This window comes from Opisthocomus hoazin, chromosome 11 (genome assembly GCF_030867145.1).
Source record: "Opisthocomus hoazin isolate bOpiHoa1 chromosome 11, bOpiHoa1.hap1, whole genome shotgun sequence".
NCBI lineage: Eukaryota > Metazoa > Chordata > Aves > Opisthocomiformes > Opisthocomidae > Opisthocomus > Opisthocomus hoazin.
The window spans coordinates 17,082,502-17,102,306 of NC_134424.1; the positions used below are offsets into that span (position 1 = coordinate 17,082,502).

A 19,805-nucleotide genomic window follows, 5' to 3' on the forward strand; every position below is an offset into this window, starting at 1 on the left:
CGCCGAGCTCGCCCGGCGCCCCGCAGCGGCCGCGCGCGCGCCCCCTTCCCCTTCCCAGGGTGCCCCGCGTGGCGCCCCCCGCCGATCCCGGAGCAGCAAGATGGCGGACACAATGAGGAGGAGCCGCCTCTCCGCGGCCTGAGCGGGCCGAGCCCAGCCGGAGGGCGCCGCCCGCCCCGGCCCGCCGCCCCTCCCCGCCCAGCGAAGCCCTTCCCGGCCGCTCCCGCCGCCGCCCGGAGCCCCCGCTCGGCTCCCCTCAGCGCCGCCGCCCTCGGCGCGGCCCGGCCCGGCGGCGGGATGAAGCTGACGGACAACGTGCTGCGGAGCTTCCGCGTGGCCAAGGTCTTCCGCGAGAACTCGGACAAGATCAACTGCTTCGACTTCAGCCCCAACGGCGAGACCGTCATCTCCAGCAGCGACGACGACTCCATCGTTCTCTACGACTGCCAGGAGGGCAAGTGAGTGGCGGGGACCCGGCCCGGCCCGGCCCGCCCCGCCGCCGGGAGGGCTGCGGGGGTTCTGGGGAGCGGGGGGGGCTGTGAGAGCCGCGCCCCTTGGGGCGTTCGGGGAGAAGCAATGCCCGGCTCCGCGCCGGCGCTGAGGAGGTGGCAAGTCGGGCGGGTGAGCTTCGGCTTTTCGTTTGTTGGTTGTGGTTTTTTTTTAGTGTGGGTTTGTAAGTGGAACTGCAGCGATGTCTGGCGAGGCGGGGGGCAGGGGGTGTGTGCGTGGATTGTAAACGGTTAAAGTGGGGCGCAGAGGTGGGGGCAGCGTGGGTTTGTGCGCCCCGCGGGTGTGTCTGCGCGTGGTCTCCGCTGGGCTGGAGCTAGCGATGGTGATTGCCCAAGCGTCAGAGAGTTCACGGCTGCGAGAACCAAATAGTTGTTAAGCTTCAGGGGCTGACTGGTCACATCTCTAGGCCTCAGGATTGTTACAGATATGCAAGCTGACTTCTTGGGCTTCTCTGGGCTGAAGTTTGGCTAATCAAAGTAGCAGCAGTTGCCGTGAGCATTGTACGGATGTGCTGTTTTAAACAACCTAATTTGAGCGTAACTTCTTAGATAAATGCTTTGAGCCGAAAGGTGAAGATGGTGTGGTGTGTGTTCAGTATAACTTCTGAAAACTTGATGGTGTTTTCCTTGAAACCTAGATCCTAAACGGTGTCTGGGAGCGTTGCAGATAAAGGTTGTTCTCTGTGCTTTAAATCCTTTTCTCTTGTTGCGTTTTTATCTGTAAAGCACAGTTAAAATACCTGTGTGGTTTACAACGATCTTCAAACGTTGTCTTAATTTAGAATTAATTAGTGAAGGTGCTTATTGATTTCTGTTACTTAGATTAATGAATTAAGTTGTATGTGTGTTTCTTGCTGAATAGAGTTGTCCAATTTATCTTTCTTCTTCCGTTGATCACAGGATGCTCATCCTGTCTTATCGATAAAACCCCAGAAATCTGCATAGCACTCAAGATATGGTGCCCTTGTTCAGAGGATAAAAAGGTGCAAATAAGACCACCAGTAGCACTTGCAGTTTATGTCTTGGAACATATGCAAAAGGCATTTGTGTTCTATGAGAATTGGAACAAGTTGAGCTAAGGGATGTCACTATTCCATCAAAAACTTTCTCAGTTGCTACAAGTATGCATTTGGCTGCTTTAAATTCTTTTAAATGTTAAGTTGTAATTTTGATGTGCTTGGTATGGAGATATAATTCTGAGGTGTTTGTTTTTTTCTTTTTCCTGTAAAGACAAGACTGGAGAGCATCACGTATGTATAGAAAGTGAAAGAAAAATGAGCATGTGTGTTGTCGGAGAGAGAATAAAAAGGACAGGAATGAAAAAGAAATGGCTTGGGAGTACCAGGAGGTAGATTTGTTAGGGTTGTGTATATTTTCTTGTAAACCAGGCATTCCCACTCCTCTTGCTCTTTCAAGCAGACTGAGATATCATACTTGCTCTGTTTGAAAGATTGCATCCTGCACGTTTTCTTAATTTTGTAGACCAGTTATTGTATGTTATTTTATACTTCTTTTTAGTTTGCTTGCTTTGCACATTGAAGTTGTTGGTGTTCCCCATTTGAAGTGACCTGTTATTTGAAATTATTTTATTTATGTAAGAATAGGTAACTTTATACATATGGTGTCTGCCATGGATTGTTTTGTAGATCCTACTTACATACAATGGTAGGAGGGCTGAGTGAATGTTAATGCACATGGTATTGATTGCTCTTCCACTTTCAGACTTGTAAGGAATGGTTTGATGGGCTGGGAGGCATTTGGTCCTTTCATCCCTATCTCCGTCTACTCCTAATGTGTGCTTTACAGTCAGCGGGTTTGCTTTAATTAAGTTAAATGTAGAAAATCGATGGTTGACTGCTGCAGTGCTATGGGGCAGTGAGAGTAGTTCCAGGATGCGTTTCTCAAGTGGTTATAAAATTAATTGGAAAGCTTCTCGTGTACTATCAATTGACTTAAAAGTGTAAGGGTGATTTTTAGAGGTACCTAGGCATGCAGGACACAGTTTTTCTCTCACCTGGAAAGTTTTAGCTGTGAATTACTTTGACACAGGAGACTCAGGTGGAGATGAAAAATCAAATCTGTGAATGATTGTTGCTGTGAAGTGGCGGAATTTGACAGTGTCACATCTATAGGTGTGGTGGTTTGTGTTTTTGTGGTGGTTTTCTTTTTTTTTTTAGCTTCCCCTTAAATCACTGTTTTGAGGCCCTGGAACTCTCACCTTCTTGTATATGTCATTGCTAATGAATATTATGGCCAGGACGAAATGTCCTGCTTGCTGAGTTTCAGTATAAGGTACCTTGCTTTGGGAAACAGCCTGAATGTTAAAAGTTTTCCCCATGTAAAAGTGACAAAATTTGGTTGTTTTCCCCCCTGTTATGAGGGGTTCTGCTGTGTTTGTTTATACTTTAGGTACACTCTCACCTAGTTTGCTTTGTTTTGCTGTACAAAAATGAGCCATACAGATATAATGGTTGTTACTATAGGACCAAGCCACATATCTGGGAACTTCAGTTTCTAAAAGCATCAGGACAGTTTAAATGGAGATGTGTAGCCAGGGGCTGACAGGACAACATTATCCCCTTGAAACAGATTCCCCCATTGTGTATGTTCTGAGCATAGGGAACAAGCATGAAAAATTTGTCCAGCTTTTTCATGAGCATCCAATAATTTTGGACCTGAAATTCCACTTGTATTTCAAAATGTGTGAGCAACTACATTGGGATTATTATTTTTTTTAACCTCATTGTGCATCACCAAATACCTCCACAGTAGGCTGGCTCAAAAGCATAACCAAGAGGCTTACCCGTGTCTGCTGGGGCTTAAGAATGAACTCTGAAAACTTTTAGAACGGAGCTGGGTGATGTGGTGTGCAGCAGTCCTTGAGGCTGCGAACAGGAGGCTCGCGGCTGCAGATTTGTAACCCTGGTGTGATGCACTGGTGATCTAGCAAAGGTTTAGCTTGTATTTTAGTATAGATGAATTGTGCTATTATTATATATACAGATAAAGAGCTGATGGATCTGGACTCCTGCTTAGCCTTGGTGTCTAGTAGACATATCAGTCAGCCTGGTTTTGGAGACCAAGGCACAGATATTATTACTACCCTTGCCTGTGTTTTGTTTCATCTTTATTGCAGATTTAACTGTGATCTCATAAAAGCATTTTTCTTTGGCGATATTGCATGATTTGCAAGTGGGCTGAATAGATTAACCTTAAATTTGAGATTATGTTTAGTGACTGTGATTTGTTTACAAAATATGTAAAATTTGCTTTTCTTGCTTGTGTTTTTACATAGCTGGTTGGGAACAGGTGGTCAGTCTTGTGTGAAGTGACATGCTTCTACTTGTATTGGCTTACGTGAAAACTTCAGCTTTCTTAAAATACAGAAGTACTTTCCTTCTTTTTGGTAAATGTGTTTTTGTCCATCTGTTGATCTTTATTGTCTCTGTGTATATTCTATGGTGTATATGCGTTTTAAACTTTTCATAGATAAGGAAAAGCCAGACTAGGCATGAGAGTCTTCATGTGTTTTGAGGTTGGTGGGGTTTTTTGGTGTGGTGTGGTTTGTTTGTTTGGTTTTTGTTTTTTCCAACTTGGTCAACAGCATAGCTGAACTAACTACAGACAGCCGTATGGGGAAGTACATCAGGCACAATGTTACAGAATTTTCATGTCTAAATTTACGTTTGGTGTGCTGTTTTCAGTTTGTAGCATGTTTGCATCTGAAAATTGATTTTAAAATCTACTGGAGGAACTGAGGAAGAGTCTATTGAGATTTGGTCTAAGTGGTACAGGTGGTGTATGGGTTTTAATTACACTTGCTGTATTGGCTTTCAGCTAATGGAAGCTTGTCCCCAGCAAGTTCGTTTGAAGTCAAAGCCCTGTGGCTTCTGCTGCTTGAGAATTAATCTTTAAGAATGAATGTCTATTTTTGTTCTGATATAAGAAGTCTCCAACTCATGCTCTTGTTTGGGTGTGTCAATTTGAGGCTGACAAAAACAAGGAAAAAGTTGAGCATTTTAGAAATACCTTGTCTGAGGGTATAATCTGATAAACTTTGCTTTTGGCAGCGGTATTGGTTTAAACTGCTCCTGCTGCTTGTTTCCATTCCCATGCTGTCGTCTTTGGTTTGCATTGGTAAAATATTTTGTGGGCCTGTGTAATAACTGGAGTTACGAATTTCTAGATTAAAGATAACTCCCGGAAGAGATTGTATTATTTCTGGTGTTGATCAGTGCCCCTATTGGTTGACTGCCCAGCCTTGAAACTTCTGTGCTACCTCCATTGAGGAAGAAAGGGGAAGGAGGCTGGTGGAGGCCTTGTGCTGCTTAAACAGGCGCTGCTGCAGCAAGATAAGCTTATTAACGAGCTGCTACTGAGTTTACTTTGCAGTTTTAAGTTTCTAGTTTAAGTTTCTAGTACTGCAATACATCACTCGCTTACCAGATCACTACAAATCCAGTTCTGTATGTTGTCTTCACTCTCACTGGAATGCCTTTAATTATGTTGCAAAATGTTACATTGGAGTTTCATGCTTTAATTGAGATGGGAGTATAATTATCCAGTAGTTTGAGAGTCCTTGTGTTACCATTGATTTTGTAGACTACTGGTATTTATACGTGTTTGTGTTAATACTGAGAAAGCCTGTTCCTAAAGAGACAGCCTGTTCTAAGTTTTGAAGTAACATAGAACAAAAAGACAAATTATTTTCAATTAAAATAATCAGCAGATGAATTAGAGATTTGGATGGGCAAGGGAGCGATGGATGAGGCAGTGCTGCTTGACATTAAGGGCTCGTTAAGGTCGGTTGTCATCTCCTGCAGTGCAGGGCTTGTTATGCTAGCTCCTCTTATTCTTTTTACAGTAGACATCATGATAAAAAGAGTTTTGGGAGGAGACAAATAAGTGCATTTTGCAGGTGTTACCATCCCTCCAGCCTAGGGATGGTCTTGGAGAAAGCACCAAAGTGCTTGTTCGAAAATGAGATACAAAAGCTCTTCTTTCTTTGCATAAAAACAGCTGACTACTTGAAACAATCTCATAATATCTCAGTGAAAACAGGCCTTATTAATGTGGTGAGTTTCAGTTTGAGCTTTTTGTTGCAATCAGTGCAATTATTTCTGCTTCCTTCTGACAGACCAAAGAGAACGCTGTACAGTAAGAAGTATGGAGTGGACCTCATCAGGTACACGCATGCTGCCAACACGGTCGTGTACAGCTCCAACAAAATAGATGGTAAGTGATCCACTGGACTTGAGCGTATTTAATCTCCTTACACTTAAAACTACATGCGTGGATAAATAGCTTTAAAGAGGTGGGAAAAAATTACAGCTACTTTTCAGCAATAAACGCTCTGTCAGAGACAGAGGAATTAATATTCAACTCTAATGCACAACTCTGTGATATTCCCCGAGCATGCTGACATGAGTTTTGTTCATTGCTGCAATAACTAAGGGATTAAACATCGTTAGTGCGATAAAAGTTTGGTGCTTGATTCTGCTGTTCTCTTTGCTGTTTGATACCAGTGCCATCAGCCAGCCTCTGTGCCTTAATTTCTTACGTGTGGAATGAGGTGGAAGGAGCATGTGGCCAGAAAGTGGACTAAACACCCTAGCTCTGTCTGGTACACACACAAGTCAACTGCAAAGGAAGTGAATGTTTTTCCATTCTCCATATGCACCAGGGAGGGCAGGAAGTTCAGGTAACTCAGCAGATCACCAGCCGAGCCTGGAGGAGATCAGAGCTCTTCTGAGATTAGCTTGGCTTCTGTTAATCTGTTTTTTCCATGTAATAGAACATAACTTTCATGCCATTTCTCCACACTCTGTAAATTGGTGACATCGAAGGGCTTCTAGAGCTTCATGACAGGCTCTCTATTAATGTGTTTGAGTTTAATTTAAAATTTAAATTTAAGAACTGGCACAGATAGGTGTTGGTTTCAAATTTTGTCTCAATTTTGGTTTTGTAGTTAGTGTCTGAGAGTTTTTCAGCGAACAAGTCTCTTAGCACAGCACTTTACAAATACAATGTTAAAACCCATTTATACACTCATAGCAATTTCTGGAATAGTGGTTTTTGTTTTGGTTTTTCCTTTGGTAAAGAGAAATGAAGCTTGACAGTAGAGATACTGGTTCCTTGTGGTGTGTGCTAGGTTACTTAAGGAACTAAAAGAGTATGCGTTCAGAGCGGATGGAAGTTAAGAGGAAGTCAGGTTAAACTAGAACAAGCTGGGTCTGAAACTAGAGGAACAAGGAAGTTTCTAATGGAATTGGATTTAATGGTGTAAAAAGATGAAAAGTGTGATGGGAAGCACTTGCCTTTTTAGTCTGTTTCACAGCCTACTTATTTTTTTGTTGTTATTACTTTATGTCACATTTCTGACTTGGCTGTTATTTACAAGTAATTAACAATTTAGTGAAGCATTTTTAATGCCATTTTGAATTGTGAATTTATAAGCACTGGTAAGCCTTTGAGGAACCAAAACTTAAGTCTTCATCCTGCAGGGATGCATTATGATAAATACTTGATTAGAAGAAATTAAAAAAGTTAGAATGTGAAAGTATTTGTTGCTATTATGAATCATAAGCCTAATAAAACCAGCAATGTGTTCTGTAAGGGTCCAGATACTCTGTAGTCCCTAATGCATGCAGTATTGGGCAAGGAGCATTGTATTTAACCTGTTACGCCATTATCGGGAAGGCAAATTAACCCGGGAACGTGTTATAGGAATGCTGGCGCTTGCTCCCAAGCGTTTTATGTGTTGGAGTTGCTACCAATCCAATTCTGACGATTTCATCAAGACCTTTGAACCTACTTCCTCTTGCCTGATTCCAGGCTGAGGTAGTAGTTTGTACAGTTTGAGGGTCTATGATACCACCCGGTACAGGAGATAACTGTACAGGCCACTGCCTTGCCTGGGACAGAGCACTGCCGACAAAAAGGATCACAAAGGATCACAGTTCCCCGTTGCTTCCTCTTAGCAAAGGAAGATGAAGATCTGCATGGATACTTTGGAAGTCAGGTAACAACAGTTCTTGCAGGAAAAACTAGAGATATGTCTTAACGCCACACTTGAAGCATATCGGTTCTAGCTGTGGTGGGCTGTGACACTGGTGTTGGGGATTTATGTTCTGGATAGTCACCTCAGGCCACTTAAGCGTCAGAATGGTGTGTTGCCAGCATCACGTTTCCAGCTTGATCAGTCCGCTTTAGTTTTCTTGTCAGATACTGGAGGGTGGTCTAGAACTCTGACCTCAGCTTGATGTGAAACCTGGATGAAAGGCAAAAATGGTAACTTGATCATTTTTTCACAGAAACTAAATTTTGCTGAATGAGCCTTTTGGAATGCTCTGAACACAGTAGCCCTTATGAGTGTTAAAATGCTCTGTGCGTGTTGCATCCTGTTGCCTCTTGTTCTTCCCAGTCAAAAGTAAAAATGTCATTTTCCCTCAGTTTATCTTTGGAGCCGAAGCAGGACTTGTCATAGCGGTACAGAGTCTCTTGGCACTGTATGGTGCAGATGCATAATGCCAGTCTCTTACATGCGGCAATACCTTCAACTACTGTCCTCTAACGAAGGGATTTTGCTGATGCTGCTTTCAGATATCAGAGGTTTAACTTGTGCTCTTATGTTTCATTGCTCAGATGGATCTGCACGTAAAGATTAAAAAGTGGCTTCTGTGCTTTAGTCATTGTTTCTTCTTACAAGGATATCTTTTAATCTTGGGAGAAAGTCTCAATAGCATCTTCCAAAATTCTGGGCTACTCTTGGTATATTCATCTGTACTCAGAATAAAATTACCACTTGACAAATATTCTGGTGCTGGTCTAATTTATTCAATTTATTTTAAAGGTTGCTTTAAATGGGCGAAGCTTTAGATTACTCCTGTGTCCTCCTCTTAAATCTTCGCTGCTCTTAAGTGCAGAGAATGTGTGAAACTGTTGATTGTCATATTAAAAAAAGAGAGATTTGCTGTTTTTTAATGGTCTCATCGTGGCTTTGAAGTTCATGGTTTTTATATTTTCTTTGGCTAAATGTTGGAATTTGCACATTTTCTATGTTTACTGTTTAGTTAGAGACTTATTTGCTGGATGTGTACATAGGTAAGACAGCGAAATTTATGCCGTATAGCAAAAAAAAATGGTAGTATCAACTTTGTACATTTGTTACACTCAATTTTATCAGAATGATGGAATAAAACCTAGTGGTACTTAAACTTTCAAATTAACTTACATAAATCACGTGGCAGTTTGCCTTTAAGATCTAATATGACTTCAGACTGTGGGAAGTATCTTTTCCTGGTGTCCGATTTCCAGTTCTGCCTGGGAAACCAAGTTGATTTATGTCTGTTTCTAACTTGATTCTGTTTCAAAGTCTGTCTTGAAATCGGAAGACCAGACTTATTCACTGTGGCAGGATTGTTCCCCGCTTGCCATGGGGAGCAAGTTCATGGTATAATAAAGCTTGTGCTTTGTTTGTTTTCAGATACAATCCGATACCTCTCCCTGCATGACAACAAATATATTCGGTATTTCCCAGGGCATACAAAAAGGTAAGATGTGGCTTGGAGACAGTACAGGAGAAGTTGAAATAATGATTTTAATGAGCTTGAGTTATGTTACACTCGATTCACTCTGGTTTTCGCTTTGTAGAACTATTCATGGCAATTATGAGCTTGTACACAACTGTTGGGGTAGGTGTTGCTCCCTTTGCTTCCTTTGTATGTCTGTGATGCATGTGGTCTTCTGTGTTGCAGAGTGGTTGCTCTTTCAATGTCTCCAGTGGATGATACTTTTATTTCTGGATCCCTTGATAAAACTATTCGACTTTGGGATCTCCGCTCTCCAAATTGCCAGGTAGGATATCAAATTCATGCGCATAGTGCGTTGTGTTTTTAGCTAGAAGGATGAAAAATGGATATGTGCTTGTTATAAAACAAAAATATTGCCAGAAATACATGCTGCTGATTTGGTGTTGACACCTTCCTGGAATGCTGAAGGAGTGTCGGTCACAAATCTCTGTGAAATATGTATGTCGCATTGTGTAACACCACTCAGTTGCACCTATGTCTCTGCTGGAGAGGTGCTGGGAAGAGCAAGAAGTTACACCCACAGCTGATGAAACAAGAGAAGAGCTGGGTGTCATCAGCTTGTTTGTCAGGCTGCTACCCCGTGCAAAGACTGTTCTCTCTTAGCCAGCATCTCCCCTGGGTTGGGAACACATCTGATCTGAGTGTTCATAGTGTGTGTTTCAAAGTGATGCCTTGATGCAGTTAAGTTTGATGAAGAAACTGACCTGAATTAGCACAGCATCCATATGGTCTGCTTGCTCCTCGTATCACCTTTGTTGTTCATCAGACCTGTTTGTGAGCAGATTGTAACTTTCTAGCGAGGCAAAACCCTATTTGTTTTTATTCATTTTGCTGGAATACTTTACTGTACTTTTTTTAGTGGAAGCAGTCTTATGTGGGCTGAGAAAAGTACCAGAACTGGCAGTAGGGGCAGGAATGAAAGACAGGAGTAGTATTTCCACCTTTCAGACAAGCTGTTCTGTCCCTATATCTGGACGTAGTGTCATGCTCTCATGTTTTTCCATCTCACTGGGACCGTTCTGCTTATGAGAGGGCTAGCTACTTAATCTAGATGATGTAACTGTAAATGCAAAAGGAAGAAAAGCTTACATTTCTTACAAAATGGTTATTTCTGTCTTAAACCCAACCTTTTTCTGACAAGAAATCTTAATTTTGCCTTTCTCTGGGAGTATGCCTTTAATGCCGACCTGTAAGTTTCCGTTGGGATGCATCTTCGTCGTAGAGTTGCTACAGATGAGATAGGGTTGTAAATTCAGTAGCAGTTGTGTGATTCATGCTAGTGCCTGAACCTGTAAGAATGATAAAACTAGGGCTTGTGACTGGAAGCTGCATCCAGCAAAGTTTGGGAAACAGTTTGTATTACTTGTAATTTTCAACGTGCCCATGAGGTGGCAGCGGTAGTGCCTAGAAATATTACCGGGAAACCAGAGCTGTCCCACTGGGCAGGGCCCCGACTATTGGCTAGCTTACTGCCTAGCCGGCAGAGATCACAGGGAAAACTGACCTAAATTGAAAAGAAGGGAGAAGTAATAAAGCCTCTGTACTTCTCTGGAGCAGAACAGTATTTCAGAAATGCAGTAAATTCTTAAATGTGTTGTTGGTTTAATCAAAGATGTGTTCTTATTTATGTGCATACAGTTACATAAAGACGTTTGGCTAACACACACACACACACCTCCCAGTCAGGATGCAGAAGATTATATATCTTGTTGGCTTTTACCAAATTTTCTCAAGTCTGTTTTATTGTGTGACTTAAGGAAAAGTTAACATTAAATATAAGCATTGATAGTAATCGGTCAATTTTAATATGTAAGGTCTTTTGGCTTCCAGAAGGTATGCGTTTTCTTTAAACAGGCATGGAGAGTTCAGCAGTGGTGTTCACTGGAGCTGTTTCTGCTTGCTTCCAAAATACTTGGCCTGTACCCCCCCAGCCATAATTGGTAGAGTGTTGCTGTCAATCCCAGCAGCAGTGTTCTGTGGTGCTTTCTGGTATGGTTATTAAGGCAGCCACATCACCCTCTCTTCCCTGGGTATTTTTTGGATGACAGCTCAAAGGAGATCTTGATTTGTTCTGATGTAAACTTTGTCATTGCAGCAAATGGGAAGCTGCATATAATGACCTGAAGTAGTCAGAGTTGCTTTTGAGAAGCTGAGTGCTGAACCTTTGTAAAACCTCAACATTTGCGATTCAAATTCAGTTGTTCCACCCGTAGGCTGCTGTCCTTCTCACAGCGGGCTCAAAGGGTGGTGGTAGAAATGTGAGCGTCAGTTTTAAAAAATAATTTGAACTTGTGTTTTCTAGGGCTTAATGCATCTCCAGGGGAAGCCTGTGTGTTCATTTGACCCAGAAGGGTTGATTTTTGCTGCTGGAATAAATTCTGAAATGGTGAAGCTTTATGATCTCCGTTCTTTTGACAAGGTGAGTTACCCTAACTTCACTTCTTACACTTTTTGGCTTGCAAAAAGTAGTTTGAACTCAGTGCTCAGAGGCTGGATTTGTTTACTCCAGCTTGCTATCTGGGGTGCTACTTGGCACCTAGAGAGTTTTTGGTAAGTGCATATGTCACAGACAGAGAGGGGTACGTGCTGTCACCAGATCCTGAAATCCACTCTTGAACCAATGTTAAAGTTTATTTCCACTAACTCTGTAACCTGTTCCAAACTCCTGTTTGGGCTTTTTCTTGTTGTTGGGTTTTGGTATTTTGTTTGGTTTTTTTTCCTTGCTGCTTATTCTGGAAGAACACTGGGAAAGATGGAGCCAGGATTGTCAGAAAGGATGGAAATTTCAAAGGTAACTGTAATTGGGTGGGCAGCTGAACTGACTAAGCACAATTAGTTCCATGGTTTTCAAAAAGTCAGATGACAATAACACTGCCTCAAGCTCTTTCTCTAACTTCAAGTAGCGGCCTTATTTGAAAACTTCATCCTACCTTAAATTAATTTTTCCTATTGAATGTGGTAGTGTGTGGGACTGTTGGGTATTGAAACACCTGGCTGTGGCTTTTTTTTGCTAGGGAAACTATGGATTCATACTTCTTTGAAACTTACACATGCAGTGACATGGTTTTGCCATGACACTTTCCTGTGGTATCTTAGGACTACAGATTTTCTTTTGAAAAATATTAGAACTTTTTCCTGAGCTCAGGTTGAAAGCAGGCTCATGTTAGCAGCAATGCATACAGAGTTTGCATCATATTTCCCATTTTTTCTTTGAAGGGGCCATTTGCTACGTTTAAGATGCAGTATGATCGAACGTGTGAGTGGACAGGCCTGAAGTTCAGTAACGATGGCAAGCTCATCCTCATATCGACTAATGGAGGGTTCATTCGACTCATTGATGCCTTTAAAGGCGCAATCCTGCATACGTTCGGGGTGAGTATGTTGCCTGTGTTACCTGCCTGAAACTTGGTGTTAGTTTTGGGAGCAGGTGCCCTGCGGTTGTGAGATTACTGTGGACACACTCTCGATACCACAGATTCTCCTGTTTTGTGCCATAGGGTTACAACAATAGCAAGGCTGTCACGCTGGAGGCATCATTCACACCAGACTCTCAGTTCATCATGATAGGTAAGATAATTTTTTTTGGAAAGAATTTCGGTGCTCTGAAATTAGGTGTGTGATGTAGGACTAACGTTGTGCCTGTTGGGAAACAGAATGTATTTAAATAATACAATGCAGCTGTAAGCTTTCTTTGCATGGACAGTTGTCTGTTTTGTTAGCTTACTCAGCATTTTCTAGCCTGAAATGTAAACAAATCTGCAAGAAGACTTTTATTTTTTTACTTTATGTATGAATGCTATTCCAAAAAAAAAAAAAAAAAAAAAGAAGAAACCGGCAAACTGTTGTAATGTGTGGAGACCTGTCACATAATTTATGTCAGTGATCCTCACCCTGTGGCTGGGATGTGCTCGTGTGCTGCCTCTAAGCGTTTTGGGGCTGTAAGTTGTGGCCTGCCCTCCATTGCCTGATGAGCAGGGCACCTGTCTGTGCTCGGGCGGCTGGTCTCATAGCCTGGTGCGTCTCTACACCTCTCGGGGACATTCCTCACTGGCGATGTGTGGCTCTTGTAAATCCTCATGTTTATGGAACAAGCTCTGCTGGAAGCCCTTGCTAGAAGCAGTAGGCATCAGCCTGATGGCTCCCAGCATGATTCCTCTGGCCCAGGCTCCCTTCCCCGCCCCTGCAGGAGGGACTCTTCAGTGAAGTGGGTGGCAAAAAGCCATTGCAGCTCCTCTAAAGCCTGGTGCTGCAGGTTGGGCCCCCCAAGGTAAGCGCTTCAGTCACTCTGCTACACTCTATTGCCCAACAGGACCCATGAACACAAGTCCAATGCATTTGTGTGGTGCTGCCCTCTCCTAGCACTTTCTTTTTGTTCTTATTTTTATGGCTGGTACATCAAATATGTTTAACTTTGTGGGAATTGGTATCCTGATCCTCATTTTTCCTGGATGGGGAATGGTCTTGGCAAAACTATTTTTTTTGTTCTGGCTGAGAACTTCCTGATTGCTGAGAAGGCAAGGCCGGGGGGGGGGGAGTTGCTTTGTTTAGTCTGTCTCTGGGGAGCACTTTATTGCACATATTTACCTTCCTGTTGTGCCCTTCTAAATGAAAACTATAGTGGAAAAAGTTCCAAAACACTTACTTCTGTTCATTTTTTACATATGGTCAAGTTGTAACTTGTGCTTCTTCATTTTTCCTCCCTGAAAGGCTATACATACAAATACAGAAGCAGAAGAAAATTCCTTGCATTTTTATTAGGAATCCTATCTAAAATGAGACTAAAGCAGAACTGAATTATGAAAGCGTTAAGTGTCCAGCCTCAGAGATTGTAAAATGCCATTTTAAAGTGAAAACCCTGTCCCGTTGTAGCAATGTGGAGAGCTGACATCTCCAGTGAAGATTTTGGTATTGAAGCTTCTGTTGTTTGGCATAGTGCTTTGAAATCTGTTTACCTTCAATTATATAGCCTTTATTTTGAGTCTGTGCCTACCAAGTGAAATACTCATCTCCTTCTGTGTCTGAACTGAGAACTTGTGTGAACAGTGACTCTTGCACCCAGCTTTTGGCCTCTCACGCATGGGTGCAAGTTGGCAAGGGTCTTTCCTCCTTAGTTGGATGGTGTCAGCTCTGCTTTTCTGTGGGGTGACCATAGCTGTTAACCTCTCTGCCAGAATAGCATTGCACTGTGGTGTGTAGTGGAGTCTCTGCAGTGCAAAGATACAAACCTACTGTTTGGATGCAGGTCTGTAAACTCTAGTAATGTTTTGTAAATGCCCTAGTGATCCATGGAGAATTTTAAAGGTTAAGCTATGAAGATGAGGCGTGCTTGTTCATATGGTTCTCTGACAGAAAAGGTTGTGCACTTCATTTTCTCTGCTGGCCTCGCCAATGTATCTTGCATATCTTGTTTTCCATTTCTGCCTTCAGGTTCGGAGGATGGGAAGATTCATGTTTGGAATGGGGAAAGCGGGATGAAGGTGGCTGTGCTGGATGGGAAACACACGGGTCCTATAACCTGTCTGCAGTTCAATCCAAAATTCATGACTTTTGCTAGTGCATGTTCTAATATGGTAAGGAAAGTGTTCTAAGTTCCTTCTAACTCAATGAGGTGCTGATCCTTTTAGAAATGAATCTAAGAAGGCTCAGTGCTGCTGATGGATATTTCACTGGGCTTTGGTGAGAGCCAGGTCCCTGCCTGTTCCACCTTGATTGCGCCTTACCTGACAGGTAGATATGTGGAGCAGCACACCTGGCAGGCCCACCTTTGAACACACATGTGAAAGCGGAGCAGTGAGTGAATGCTCACGCAGAAGTGTGGGTTCTTTAGGTCACTGTACACACCTGGTATTTTCAGTTTGTCTTAAGACTGGATTGCTCTGGAGAACATACCATGCAAACCAAACCAGCATAAGCAAGGATTGTAACCTTAAACTGCTGGGACGGTGTTGCCGCCTCTGTGGTAGTCTGCCCATGTGCTTATAGAAGGTAGCAGTGATCAGCTCCTACAATGTGCTGCAGGAGAGATTTGTGTTCTGCTCTGTAAAAGATGTTCTTTCTTTTCTCTTCTGTAGGCCTTCTGGTTGCCAACTATTGACGACTAATTCCTGCGCTGCAGCTGCTGTCAGATGACTTCCAGACTATTAACAGCAGCACATTGTTGCAAGCATAGCATTGGAATTGCCTGAGTCTCTCAGACTGTGTTCCTGTCCTGCGTATGTTTCCATGTCTCGCCTTTATTTGCTGCATTCCTTTGCGAGGACTCGTCCACTTGGCCTCCTAGCGTGTTCAGAAGCAGCATGCTACATGTTCTTACCTTCCAGTCCGTGCCCAGCAGGCTTCAGCTGAAGTTGGAACTGACACAGTATTATTTCTAAGAAGTCTGTTTTATTTACAAAATACTTGTGGCATTTTTTAAGCTGTAACTGTGTGTTTTCCTTCTGTAAGTGCACAAGGCTCTTGATGTTCCAAGGTGGAACGTGCAGTTCCTTCTCGTGAGTGCATGTTTTTCAGATCTGGGATCTTTGGTTTCGTTGCAGTCCACAGATGCGAAGTTACTTCTGTGCCAAATACGAACACTGACAGTTTTCAACGGCAGATGCTGGATTCTCTTGCAGTGGAACACGTGCCGAAAGACTGGGTGACTGTAAATACACGTTATACATCCTGTCATCCTTTTTTTGGCATTAGTGTGCAACAAACCTTACAGGTTTTGTCCACTGTCAGAGCTCACCGAAGCCGCCCTGCTGTTTGCTGTGCCAGCATCCCAGAGGGTGCAGACGGTACCGATGAGGTCCGGTCAGTGTCCCAAGCAATAACGGAGTTTGTCAGCAGGAAGATAGAGAAACCAAACCGAGACTGAAGGCACAGTCTGCTTGTGTATCTTCCTTATGTATCATCTCGGCTGATCTTACTTGTAAATATGGGGGGGGGGGGGGGGGGGGGCAGTGGGAATGGGCAATATTTTTTTACTTTTAGATATTAAAGAATATGATGTGGGCCAGTATTGTGGGGTGTCTAGGCTGTTTACCCTCAGTGATGCAGTTTTCCCCTCCTGGCTTGTAAATAAGCTCCATTAAATTCTCCCTACACCAGGCTTAGACTTGTACCCATTTGTTGATAAAACTGACATGCAGTTAGTTCATTATGCATTTTGTCACAGGTCCTGCAGGTTTTCAGCGACAAACTCGAAAGAGCAACGCTTCCTTTGTCAGATGGTGTCTTCAGAATTGAATTTTAAAACTCTTGCATGTGACTGCACTGACTCTGCTTTGCTGTGGCCCTTTTCCAAGGAACGCCCCTGCAGAGAGACCTCGGGAGGGATGTGCTGTCCTGCTCCAGAGGGGCTTGTGGGCGAACGGCACAGAAAGGCTGGCAAGCTGGTCTTCAAGCCTGGTTCCAGTTCCGTTTTCCTGAAACGTTGCATTGATCAAACGCATCCACCAGCAGGCCGGGACAGGCTCAGCGTAAATGTGGTGTTCGTTGTATTCTTGCCTCTCCAAACACGCTTGGCTTTGTGCTGCGTCACAGCTTGGAAGGGCCATTCTTTCCCTGACCCAGTCACGTGTGCTGCTCTCTCCTAAATGTGAGATGGTCTAAGGTGACAAGCACAGTAATGGGCTCTCGAGTGGCAGTCCATGCTGGAGAACAGTGCTCGAGCATTTTTACCTTAGGGCAGGTGTCTAGATGTTCCCCTGTTACAGCAAAGTTCATCTCGACTGTGGGGCCCTGTATATAATTTGGAGCATGTCTCCCTGGAAAAGGAAATCTGCCTGTAGAACAGCTGCTTCTGTTTTGGTTTTGCTTGTTTTTTCTTAACAGTCCGTGTCAGTGGAAATGTGCTGTGCTGGGGCTGGGGAATGAGCATTTCTCAGCTGCTGGTTCCTTTAAAGCAGCAGTGCGTGCTGAGCTGCAGCGTTTGCCTGTGACGGTCCGCAGGAGGACTGCCGTGCGTGAGGCAGTCTGATAAACTTGATGCTTGGATCGATGCTGTGGTTGAAGCTTCTCCTTAGGCTCTGTCATTTGCCTCTGCTGATGCTACCGCATGAGTTTAGAGCCGTTTCTGACAGCACGGGTCTGATGTGAGTTTGCCATCCTCCAGGCTGGAGGAGGGAAGGGAGCAGCGAACTGACGCTTTCCAGCTTGCCAAGCAGGCCTGCTGCTGGAGATGCAGATGAGAGATTTGTATTCCTATACCAGCATCCCTCTTCCCGGTTTGTACTGTCCCACCGTCGCCTGTAAATGCCCAGCACGAAGGGAGATGACCAGGTTTCCACAGTCACCTCTTCAACTCAGTATTGTTGCATTTCGGGCTGCATGGTGCTATTTTACCATTGTTGGTGTTTCTGTAAGCAGCCATATTTTGCAGTGGTTTGTAGCGTACAGGTATTTGGGGATTGTGTTTTTTAACAGTTAAACTTTAACGTTCAGTAGCAAATCATCTTTCAGGGTTTTACCAAGTCTGTTGCCTGAGGAAGTGAAGAGATAGCCCCCAGCCATTTGTCTTGTTACTTTTCGCAGGGAAGCATTTAGAAGTCTTATTCTAAAAATGCTCTTTGCTAATGTGGTTTGAGCGCTTGTCTAAACACCATTATTCAGCGCTCTTCCGCTTGCAGCGTCGTAAAACATTGTGCATTGCAGCCTGAAATCTTTAAGAAAAAGAGGACCAAAGGACTGACCTAGAAGGACACATACACTTAAGAACATCAGTGGCTTTCTGGAGTAAAGATAAATTTAGAGGTTCATGCACAGCACTAATGCCGAGTTCAAAATCAAAGCTGGGTGGTTTCCCAGGGCTGATTGCCGCCGCACAGGCAAAGACATCTTTCTTGGTTAATGTAGCACTGAGTGTTTTCCACCTGCCTTTAAAAGGGGGCAAGGTGCCCAGTATTGTCAAGGACCTTGAGTATTGTATGTTTCTGGGCAGGAAGGGTGAACAAAGCTTTCAGCTTCCAGCTTCGATGTGCTTCTCTATCAGGACTGCCATTCCTGTGCTCTTCAGAGCAGCCAGCTAATGAGAAACAGGCCTCATTAAAAACAGCTCTCCCAGGTCTTAACGGAGTGTCCAACCTTGTGTAAAGCCAAGCAGGAAACAGCATTCCCCCTCCAAGTTTCACATCTGAAAGATGACTCCCCCAGTGTTCTTTGGGATGAAGTAAGGACCATTCTTCAAAACAAGGGGGAAGTGAGACTCAACAGCCCACCTCCAAATAAGCAGCGGTGGTGGCTGAGCACATCTGCTTGGGCTGTCGGAGGTTTCACGTGTAATTCTCCCCTCCAAGTTAGTCTTTGAGAGACTTCTTTTTTGGATTTTTTTGAGGCTCCTAGGTCCTTGGTTAGTGTCTCAACCCCTGCACTGGGGGACACAGGAGCAATTGAATGAAATTTGGAAGCAGCAGAGTATTTTTTTCCAATGGCTCTTGACTATATTTGCACTTTAAGACACTTGACCTTGGTTTTGGGTCAGGGGCCAGGATCCTGGCGATCCTTTCGGAAACCGGTCTCTTTGGTCGTGAGCTGGTATGGGGAGTTTGACTCCTAGGTGGTATCTCCCAGATACATGTAAATACGTAAAGTCAAATATGCTTTGTCACAAAATACTGGGTATGTGGAGAATTGAATGTTGTGGCTGTTACCAATAAATATTTTGTAGAGACATCACTGAGTGCTGTAAATTCTGCGTTTGTCCGGTGTGACATGACTTGCTGTTTTCTTGGGAGTGGCAAAATCATCAATTTTTTTTAAAACCCCTTAGTTTTGGAGAGTCAGAAGCTTGGTAGTGGAAATCGTGATGCTCTGGAGCTATCCCTATACAAATTGCCCATTTTAGGAGGCTTTTCTTGCCTAGGAATGTATCAGGATAGGGAAGTGGACTTGTGACAGCGACCTGTTGAGGTGTGGTGCCTCAGGTAGAGGGGCGCTCACTGAAGCCTGTGGTCTGGATGGAAGAGCTGAGCCCTTTCTCAGCTGGACAGCAGGGAAACAGCTTGTTGCTTTGGAGTAGCAGGAGGATTGGATCTTTACAGTCAGCGTACGTAGAGCATCACAGCCGCTGCAGGGGAACAGCAACTAGCATCAGGTTAATGGGTAAAACCCCACGTGCATCATTTTCAGGTGAAGCTCAAGATGATGGGGGGAAAGTGAAACTGGAGAGAGATGTTTATTGTTCTATCCCTTGCTTAAACCGCGAGCTTAAGCTAGAGTTGCCCGAGAAGGCTGCCTGATTCCTGGCTCCAGGCCTCCCACTGCAGGCAGTCATCTTTCAACACCTCGCTCTTGGCGTGGTACTGCTAAGGGAATACTTCTAGTGACAAACCGGTTTTTGGCAAAGACAAAGCCAAAGCAAAAGCTGCCCTGTGGTTTTTCCAGGGCTGTTTTTCTCCATCTCGGGACTGTGTAAAACCTCTGACAGGAATAAAACTGCAGTAAGATCTGGGGGGAAAACAACGAATCACTTTCACTAGAATTAGCAGCCTTGTGGAACTTAAACACACACTGGGGGAATCTTGCAATTTGTGTTGAGTAATGAAACCCAAAGTGGAGACGCGGGAAGATGGGCAGCTTGTCCAGACCTAAATTTGCCTGGCTAATGAATGGGCTGAGCAGCAGATCCTCGGAGTTCAAGGCACGTCTCTGTTTGGCATGTCTTCTGTGCTGCTGTTCCTGTTTTAATGAGTGGAAGCACTTGTGATTCAGCACTGCAGACAAA

The 19,805-nt window shown here is 43.8% G+C and overlaps 1 protein-coding gene across 1 annotated transcript; it reads left to right on the plus strand.

Annotated features, from left to right (window-relative positions):
• The first annotated feature begins 31 nt into the window (after window positions 1–31).
• On the plus strand, window positions 32–16,022 carry WDR82 (WD repeat domain 82). Its single transcript, XM_075432959.1, has 9 exons — window positions 32–458; window positions 5,647–5,744; window positions 8,995–9,061; window positions 9,266–9,365; window positions 11,403–11,519; window positions 12,317–12,472; window positions 12,598–12,667; window positions 14,528–14,670; window positions 15,172–16,022. Exons 1-9 carry the CDS (start codon window positions 298–300, stop codon window positions 15,199–15,201), a joined length of 942 nt encoding a protein of 313 aa, XP_075289074.1. The 5' UTR covers window positions 32–297; the 3' UTR covers window positions 15,202–16,022.
• The last annotated feature ends 3,783 nt before the right edge of the window (window positions 16,023–19,805 follow it).